Raw genomic sequence first — 10,566 nt, 5'->3', positions numbered from 1 at the left:
GAGTAAAATTCCACCCAAATATGGATTTATTATTTCCAAACTAGTTATCCAACTAGCATAAAAATAACCCTCTAGTATAGCTGAAATTCTATTATAGAAGAGTCTCAAATTCACAATTCATTTGAGATATGCAAAAACTCTTCTAATGTCTTTCGAATATTCAATACTAGGATTATTTGTAAACTTAGATAGTTTACAAACAACGAAGAGAAAGTTTGGTCTAGTACAATGCATAACATACATTAGACTTCCAATTGCACTAGAATGTAATATAAAAATAATATTTTCTTTAACAAAACCTAGGCTTTAATACTATTTTTAAACCATCAAATTAAATTTGCGAGAATATCTAACTTAAGGTAGTAAAAGGATATTATCAAAAAATAAAGTAAGGTATTAAAATTGTCAATTCAAAAACTATGATACTAAAATTACAATTTTCTTAAACTACAGTATCAACTTTGTCGTTATCTCGATTGTATGATATGGAATCAAGATACCTTAGAAAATATGATACCAAAATCATAAAATACCCTCTTTTAAAAAAAAAATCTCAAAATGGCCGGTATAAGTTTTCATTTATCCCGGGAGTGTTTAGGGATGTTTTGCATTTAAGCTGCACTCAAAATCACTTAGAGAGTAGCCCGTCAGCTTCACCTCTGCGCAGATTGTTCTTCCACACGTCAAATACTTCATAGAAACCGCGTGGGATCAAGAAAGAGAAAAGATATGTGAAAAGGTTAAACCCGAAAGGGTCAAAACAAGTATTTTTCTGCCGCACTAATTATTTGCCGGGTATCTTTAAACACTGTTCTTTCTATAAATACACGTCGTCTTCACATTATTCTTAGATCTTCCACAAGTTTCCCTCCCTTTTGCGCACTTCACAAGAATTGGGTGAGTCCCAGATCTTATTCTCGCTATTTTCATCATTTTCTTGGCCTGAACTACTCAAATTCTTGATGATCTTAAGCTTTTGCTTGACGTGAGGAAACCTCAATGTATTTGAGCTTCCCATTTGTAATGATTTGTATGTTTTTTGGTGGTTTGTAGTTATCACTTGGTGTGTATGATCCAGATGCATTGTTCTGTATAAGGTCTTTGTATTTGCTTGACAATCTTGTTTTGCTGAATTTTGGCGCAGCCCTTTTGTAGGAATCAATGTTTTTGCTCCTATATTTGAGAATTTTGTGGGTAGATAATAGTTAGTTTGCATTGATCGGATAGTTTCAACAGTTTAATGGAATCCCCTGATCAACAGCAGAATGATAGTTCTGTTCAAGAAGTATATTACTTGATATTGATCTCTAGAGATTTAATCTTTCTTTAATATTCTAATCATTTATTGGCTGCTTAAGTTTATTGAAAACATCTCATAAGCTCTTATAAGATATATTTTTAGAACTTATAAGATTTTAAAGTGGTTGGATTAAATAAGGTTATGAAGCTTATATGATGTTATTGGTGGCAACTTTTCAGTAATTTGAAGGAACTTGTGAGAATTTAAAAGTAAGTTGAGAACTCTGTAATTTTTTACAGGACCTTAATTTTAGATTTTATAAGCTCATTCTCTAAAATTTTGTCAATTTGTTTTCCATATCTAATAAGCTCTCAAACATGTTGTAACATGGTTTGAAGGGCTTATAAGCTCATCCAAACCTTCTAAGAGATTTTCATCTGGACTTTATGATTATCTGAAGTACTGGAATCTTTAGATGGAGAAATGAGTTCTGGTCTGCAATTGGCTGCAAAGTGATTAAAAATGTTTATCACTGAATAGTTAGGCTAACCCCTTGTAAAACCTAAACTTTTGAATTGAATCAAGTTTTCATTTGGAAAAATTAGTGATCATATTTGGCAGAAGGCACTCTTATGACCTCTCAATTGTAAGACTATCGTTTTCGTGGGACTGAACTTGTTATCCTTCAGGTTTCATATTTCAATCTGCTTAAAGTGCTTCTTGCAATCTTGCTGATGTTTAGGTTTACTTTACATATGACACCAAGCAATTGCTGCTGAGAATTTATCATTTTGCTTAAATTATACTGTAGTTTGATTGATCTTTGCCTCACATTTTTGTGTTTATTCTATGCTACCATGCTTTATGATTTACTTAGTCCATGTGTTGGTTAAGATACTCCCATAACTTTTGAGCAAAAATCATATAGACATCTTTACTGCCATTTCCTTGGATCTAAAACTAATATCACTGATCATCTTCATGTTGTAGTCCCATTCTCTCTGCTGGGAGAATAATGTGTGTTCTGTTTATTGTACTAAAACATGGAACTAACTGCCTATGATGCATATGGCCTTGATGCAGATACTTTATCTGAATTACTATAAATAGGCAATCATGGGGACTGTTGTTGATGCTGCAAATAAGGTATTTCTCTTCAGTCTTGTTTAACAGCTGTCCTTGAATGTGTTTGCAATTTGTGTTAACAGTATAGTTGTGACCAATTGTTCGAACATCAAATTTTGGTCTTCATGTGCTTAAGGTGAGAAATGAATCAGGATTCTGTGTCCGTTCTATGAAATGCTTTCCGCATAGGTATCTTTACAGGACAGAGAGAAACCAAGATAATGTTCCTTTTAACTTTTGAGGATTGTCATTTCTTGTTCTAGATACAATGAGTGAATTTACTTATCTTTTCATATATTATGAGGTATTCAGGAATAACCATGATTTCGCAAACTATGACAAGTATATGTTCAGCACCACCTGACATGGTGTTATATTATTCTTTTGAGTTTAAGAGTTAAGTTTCTCCAAGAGAAAATTCCAGGTATAAGCTTGAAGTTTGAGCGAAAGTTGCAGTTGTAGGATTTCCGATTTGTTGAAAGATTAAATCTGTATACTCTTAATTAAGATAGAAAAATCAAGCTGATTGATCTCTAAATTCTATTTGACTTGTTAAATGGAAAAGCATAACTATGTCATTGGGACAATGCGGCTTGAATTAATTAAGAGAATCAACCTCACATGAAGACGTGCATCAGATGTCACTTGCATACTTACAAAACTCATTTAGCAGAGTTCTGTTGTATAAAATAAACTGTTGTGCAGGAAGCAAATGGAAGTTCACACATCAATAAGAAGGTCAAAGTGGTCTTTGTTCTTGGTGAGTGCTTCGATTTCCAGATTAATTGTTTATTATTGCCCACCTATTCATTCAGAATGCCGGATTTTATATCATCCTTTCTTGGCTGTCTCTATCGATCTCTAAACCTTATACTCTTTCACAAACTAGTTGTCAACTCATCCTTTGTGCTGATGCTATCGCATACATTGTTATTATTTTTCTTGCTCTTTAAACTTGAGCAGGGGGTCCTGGCAGTGGTAAGGGCACTCAGTGTGCAAATATTGTCAAACACTTTGGTTATAGTCATCTTAGTGCGGGTGATCTTCTCCGAGCAGAGCGAGATTCTGGTTCTGAAAATGGGTAAATCCTTATTGTAGCACCCCTGCTTTTCATTACGTGCATTAATTGAATGAGTGACATTGCTTCATCTTCCACTACTGCCTGTTTATCCTTTTCATTACGTGCATTAATTGAATGAGTGACATTGCTTCATCTTCCATTACTGCCTGTTTATCCTTTTCATTACGTGCATTAATTGAATGAGTGACATTGCTTCATCTTCCACTACTGCCTGTTTATCCTTGCTTTTCATCGGTTTTCGAATGTCGTATTTGCAGTGACCTACTACTTTTGTGTTTTTGGACAAAGTTTTTGATCTGATCCTTTAAAGTTGATTTATGGACTTGCTATATGTTCTAAATAAGATAATGGTCACTTTCCCATGCATTTGACAACTTTTGATTTCCAACAAAGTCTCTCTGGAATTTTATAATTTTATCTTTCAGGTTCTTGTTATGCTTGAGGTTTTCCAACTTTTCATTTTATGTTATGTAGGACAATGATTAAGAACATGATCAAGAAGGGAGAAATTGTTCCCTCAGAGGTCACAATTAAGCTTCTCCAACGAGCAATGGAGGAAGACGGAAATGACAAGTTTCTTATTGATGGTTTCCCCCGTAATGAGGAAAATCGAGCTGCATTTGAATCTGTTGTATGTCTTATTCTGTTACCTCTTCTTCAACTCTCTCTCTTCCCATATGTATATATATATGTGTGTGTGTGTGTGTGAGGGTGGGAGGGTGGGTGTGTCCTTTATGCTGAAGAAGAATATGACTGTTCATCTGACATTCTTTTTCATGTTGTACCACTTGGCTCTGTGTTCCAGACTGGAATCGAGCCGGAATTCGTTCTTTTCTTTGATTGTCCAGAGGAGGAAATGGAGAAGCGCGTTTTGAATAGGAACCAGGTTATAAATGTTTTCCACACTCCTAATGAAATTTACAGTCTGTGCTTTCCATCTCCACCCACTTGTTTCTTTATGTAAGTTTACACTTATATTTTCAGAATAGAGATGATGATAATATCGAGACAATAAGGAAGAGATTCGAGGTCTACATGGGATCCACCCTCCCTATAATTGAATACTACAATTCTAAAGGGAAAGTCCATAAGGTAATTCGTCCCCATCCTTCCGTTTTATATTCAGCCCAGATGACATTGAATATGACTATCAATGTTACTTTTAATTCAGATCGACGCTTCCAAGACAATCGACCAAGTGTTTGAGGCAGTCAAAGAGGTTTTTAGCTCATACGAAGACAAGGTAAATCGACATCATAATGCTTCCAAGAAACGCACTAAGCCCCTTCAATATAGATGGAAAAGGAAATCTGGACTTAGTGCACTGAAATGCTGTTGGATGAGGCGCATATTGCCTTGATGACAATTGGTATTTATATTTTTGTGTCAAGCTGAACTAAATTGTTATAGTAATGAAAATGAAATGTCTGTTCAGTTGCATTTTATCCTTGAATTCAAACAAGCGCGAGAGTCTGTGCGTCCATTGGTCGATACACGAATTTGTGGGATGAGACAATAAATTCAGAAAGTTGTGGGTCTGGGTTGAGCATTTGTCTGAAGAAGCATGCATTGTGTTCCTTGTTGGTAATTTAATAGACTTTGTTTTGCTTTGTTTGTGTCAGGTTGCTGCTTGAAGAAGCTGTTTCACTCCTAGGTATAATTTCTTTCGTAAAAGTTCTACATCCATGGAGGAGATTTTGATTTTTCGCCTTTCTACCCGGAAACATGACCGAAATACTCATAGGCGGATGGTTTTTTGTGGTAAGTTGGATACTTGATTCAAGTGATGCCCGAATGAGTATTGCAAACCTTTTAGCACGAATCAGATCATCCAACCGAGATCTAAACAAATTACATGACAAGTAAATTATAATTGTCATATCAACTATGTATAATTAGAAAGAAGGACGAGTTGTATGGCATGTGTGATAATACTTACTAAGTGATTGGGGGGGGGGGGGGGGGGTTTATAGTGATTTGGGGGGGGGGGGTTGTGATTACATGAATTGATGTGGGTTATAGTTTGCTTCTCTTTTGCTGCTATTTATGATTACCTTTGTGCAGTAGAGAGTCAGTTGATCAGTTTTTTGCCTTTCTATGAGATTGAAGGTCTTAATTCTATTGCTACTTATTCAATGGCCATTGCTTCAATTCATTTGGGTCAAAAGTTGAGAATGGACTACATATATATAAGTAGGCTAAATTATAAGTACCTTTATTGATATTTCATCTAATTATAAATATCTTCTCGTTGTTTATGAAATTACAATTTTCTCCTCAAATAAGAAATAATTATGTAGCTGAAGTGGAAATTGTTATTTACTCTTGCTAATTCTTTTTAATAAAAAAGAAAAATATAAAATAATATATAAGGGTGTGTAACTTAAATAATTCATAGTGAATATTAATTCGTAAAAAGATTTTAAAAAATATATAAAATTATAATTTATAATTCAAATGGATAATTTGATTAATTCACTACAAAAATTGAATTAAAATTTAATGAAGGCTGAAATGGGTTCGTTGTTAAACAGACATTAAAATTAAGGGTATTAGTAAGTTTTTAAATAACGAAGAAGTATGTATAATTTTACCAAATTAAAGGAAGGTAGTTGTAATTTATTCAATATATATTAGCGTTCGTAGCACACTTAATGCGTAAATGTATCGGAATTTACTTATTATTCATACAAGTATAGAACATTAATTGGATATAATAAATGTAAGTTTTGGTTAATCTCTCTTATGAAGTTGGATAAATGAATGTCGTAATTATCATGAATTCAATACAATGTATTTATATGAAAGTAACAATAGATCAATTATAGAGACGTTGGCCGACACACATTTTATACGGGCTACACAGTCCTTGTTGGCTGGCATTTGGGGTGTCTATCATTTGCTTTCCAAATTTGTACCAATAATAATAATAAGGGTAAATTACAACCTACACAGTCCTTGTTGGCTGGCATTTGGGGTGTCTATCATTTGCTTTCCAAATTTGTACCAATAATAATAATAAGGGTAAATTACAACCGCCTTCCCTGAGGTTTGATATAATTATAAATATTTTTTCATTGTTTAAAAAATTACAAATACCTCTTTGATTTCAATGTATATGTAACAATGAGTTCATTTTGTTAGGTTTTCATTCAATTTTTATGATAAATTCATAAAAATGTCATTCTAAATCATAAATTATAATTATATATGTATTTTATAATTTTTTAAAATATTTTTATGAATTAATATTCCCTCTAGATTATTGATTTTACTCAGCCAATTTTTTTTTATATTTTTTCAAATGTTTTTTTTTTAAATTCAACAAGGGTAAAATAATAATGTTCACTTCACTGTCTAAGCGCTACATAATTATTTTTTCAATTGAGGGGGTGTCTGTAATTTTTTAAATAATAAGAGAGTATTTGTATCGAATCTCAGGAAAGGTAATTATAATTTACCCTAATAATAATAATATAAAAAAAAATCATATTTAGGGAGATTAAAAAGGGACTAAAAAGGATGTGAAAGGGAAAAATAATGAAAAATATGATTAGCCGTTCATTTTTCAATTATAAAATTAATTTACTCCATACACAAAATATACACAAAAAATATGAAAAATTTACTCCATAGTTTTCAGGATAATCACATTGCTTTCCTGAGTTTGGGTTATTATGAAAATATACCTCCTCATATGAATTAATGTGTAAGATGTATAACGATAATTTGATCATAAAAAGATTTATTTGATTTGAAATAAATCAGTAATAAGTCAATCAAGGTAAATATAGATTTTGTCTCTTTTTTAAAATTAATATCATTAAATTCGATAAATTTGATTAATCAGAGGACTTATTTATTAGACAGAAATAAACATCAGGGAAATTGAATGTAATTTCTAAAATTTTAGAGGATTTATGTGTAATTATACTAAGTTTTGAGGAAGGGAGTGTAATTATTCCTATTATAAAACAACCCTTTAAATTTTAAAAAGTTGCATTAGATTCCCCACAAAAGTGTTTAATATTATAAATTAACATCAGATGAAAGCAATATAAAACATAATTTAAAAAAAAGTTAAATTAAAATTTTCTTGTAAAATGTTCATAACTTTGGTACGGACTAAATATACAAACTCTCTCCAAAGAATTGATAAAAAAGAAATTAAAAAGAAAAAAAAATAGAATAGAATTATACAGAGTAGAGAGATGAGGTAGGACTAGGAGGAGATGCACCCAACGTTGTCGCACAACATGGAGGCCAGCTCGTCGTTCAGAGGATTACACAATTTCTCAACAAAACTCCGAAACAACGCAACAACGTCGGAGATCAGATCGCCCCACCGGTAATGACGATCATCCTCATGATTCACCCAAATCATCCGAGTTCGGCAGAGCGGACAAGTGGAGTGGACCTTAAACCACGCGTCGATGCACTGCGCGTGGAAGCAGTGCCCGCACTCCGGCAGCTTCCGGTATCGGTCGCCGCCGCGGACGTCGCTGAGGCATATGGCGCAGTACGGCGGCGGAGTCGGGGAGTTCTGCTGGAACACCTCGGCGGCGGGGAGGCGGTCGCAACCGTGGAGAGAGGCGGTGAATTTGGGTAGAAATTGAGGGTAAAAATCCATGGTATTGATTTGATTGTTTTAGTTTTTTAAGAAGGAAGAGATTATGTGAATTTGATTGAGTGAATGATGATGATGAGATGAGTAATAATGTAATAACAATATATAAAGAGAGAGAGAGAGAGAGATGTGAATATTAGACGTCAAACAATGAGTTTTAAGTTTGAATTCTTACTCCGACAACGAATGTTACGTTATGTTATGTAATAGTCTTTCAAGGTTTGGTCTTACTTATTACCACTTCATTTCATTTTTGACCTCTTTTCTGTTTATTTCCCTGTTTTTTTACTATCTTTTTGTAGGAAAAAAAATGCAATTTACCCTCTTATACAAATGAGAAATGAAAAAACAAATTCCATATAAAAAAATAAATTAAATAAAGTTTATGTGTAATTATACCAAACTTTAAGAAAGGACGGTGTAATTATTTCTTCTAATAATAATTATTTACTATTGACCTTTTTATTATTAAATTAATAATAGTGAGTTTTTATGTTATTTTATTTTATAGGAACTTATTGTTAATTAATTATTATTTTCTTTTTTTTTAGATACATCATAAAATTTTTGAGCTCGTTGAGCTCGAGCTCAAAATAAAAAATTTGAATTTAAACTTGAGGCAAAAATTTATATCGAGCTCGATTCCATTTCGACTTATTTACACCACTAGCTTCACATAAAAAAAAAAAAAAAAAAGACATACAAAATTCAATTAGTATTACGGCGGCGCCACTTGTATTTATCTTGCCGTGATTCCGTGGGTCTCTTTTGACCATAGTTATATTTTTTCACTGGAAAGAAAAAGATAATTAACTTATGGAATAGTTATATCCATCTCATAAAATTTAATGTAATTATACGCAAATTTTATAATTTGAGAAATTTTATATTTAGTTTTATCTAATAAATAAAATTATCCGTTAGTCAAAATTTACAAAATTTATTGTATTAGCAAAAAAAATAAATGAAAATCTATATTATTGATTTATTACATGTCAAATACTTTTTTTGACCAAACTACCCATATACATTTTTATATGCTAGTTCATAGCAGAGGTTTATCTTCAACCGATTGATTTTAAAAAAATTGTTTGACATATAATAAGTCAACAATAAGTCAATCGCGACTAAATATGAATTTTTATTAAATTATTTTACTAATATCCATAAATTCAGTAAATTGATAAATGGAGAGATCTATTTATTAGATGAAGACAGGCGCCAAAGGTACTAAACATAATTTCCAAAATTATATGAGGTTTTTGTGTAATTATACCCAACCTTAGGGGCGACACTGTAATTATCCCTTAACATATCGTAAAATTTGTTGGCTTATTTGGAAGTTTCCAACAAAAAATCAAATCTGTTCAAACTTGAGTTAATGTGATTGATGTATACGATAAATGTATCATATTTATTGTGTAATGGGTTAAATTTAATCGGACCCTTTTTTTTTTTGGGGGGGGGGGGGGATATAAATACATCGATTGGATTAATAAATTCACATTACAATAAACTCATGAAACTCGAATTGCAATAAATTTACACTAAGTAAGATAAATACTCATTCCATTAAATTTAAATTACAAATGTCCACACATTTTGGTGGATTTCGACCCACAACTTTTAGTTGAATCATGAGATCTCAACCTCAAACGTTATTGGTAATTCAATTGGATTATGGGTCTCGAACTATGACTTTGAGTTTAATCATACCTCAATCTCAACTATGAACTTAAGACATCCTTGGTAATTCAATCGGATTTGATTGAGTTCGAGAAAAATGCAATTTTGATTCCAAAATACAGTGTGATTTGCGGTATTAGTTCCATATTTTCTGAAATAGCAAACATTAGTCTCACACTTCAAAAAAATATAGCAAAGTATAGTCCATCCGTTGCAATATTAGTCCCACTTCAAAAAAATATTGCAAACCCCCCCGTTTTTTTTTTTTTTTTTTTGTTATTAGAAAAGGTTGTAAACTTAGTCCCACATTTTAAAAAGATGTTGTAAAATTAGTACCAGACATTACAAATTTTTCACGATAGAACTAACTTTGCGATATTTTTTTAAAGTGTGGAACTAATATTAATTATTTTAAAAAGTATGGAATGAATATTGTAAATTATTACCAAAATTACAATTTTCTAATAAATAAGAAACCGTGTAATCACCGACGGTGACTGTTTGGGACTCAGTTTACGAATTCAACAACTCAGAGTCAGACCTTTTTCCCTTTGAATTTCTTCATCAGTAAATTGTTAATCAATAATAATTAATTAAATAGACGTGCAAGACCCGGACATTCACACAAACACACGCACTTACTGCGTGTATGTGGTGTACGTATATATATATATATATGTATACGTATGTACACCATCAGTCATAATTCAACAAACACACATACTGTTCACCGGCCATGGAATTTTACCTTCCGTTCATCTTCAAATTCACCGCCTCTCTCCACGGTTGCGACCGCCTCCCCGCCGC

General features: G+C 32.3%; 1 protein-coding gene across 3 annotated transcripts; it reads left to right on the top strand.

The window, feature by feature from the left end:
- Positions 578 to 5,412, top strand: LOC105173438 (UMP-CMP kinase 3). Of its 3 annotated transcripts, none has more exons than XM_020698137.1 (9): positions 578 to 739; positions 2,324 to 2,386; positions 3,071 to 3,125; positions 3,329 to 3,446; positions 3,921 to 4,077; positions 4,252 to 4,332; positions 4,431 to 4,538; positions 4,618 to 4,815; positions 5,069 to 5,412. In XM_020698137.1, the coding sequence occupies exons 2-8, from the start codon at positions 2,357 to 2,359 to the stop codon at positions 4,804 to 4,806; spliced, it is 738 nt and encodes a 245-aa protein (XP_020553796.1). In that variant the 5' UTR covers positions 578 to 739; positions 2,324 to 2,356; the 3' UTR covers positions 4,807 to 4,815; positions 5,069 to 5,412. The 3 variants fall into 3 exon arrangements, with proteins under 3 accessions (XP_020553796.1, XP_011093471.1, XP_020553794.1); XM_011095169.2 differs by lacking the exon at positions 578 to 739 and adding an exon at positions 746 to 897 and having other exon boundaries at positions 4,618 to 4,689; XM_020698135.1 differs by lacking the exon at positions 578 to 739 and adding an exon at positions 746 to 897.

The sequence above is a fragment of the Sesamum indicum genome, linkage group LG11 (genome assembly GCF_000512975.1).
Source record: "Sesamum indicum cultivar Zhongzhi No. 13 linkage group LG11, S_indicum_v1.0, whole genome shotgun sequence".
NCBI lineage: Eukaryota > Viridiplantae > Streptophyta > Magnoliopsida > Lamiales > Pedaliaceae > Sesamum > Sesamum indicum.
Note: the sequence above shows the minus strand (reverse complement) of the source record. Positions and strands in the feature narration are given on the sequence as shown.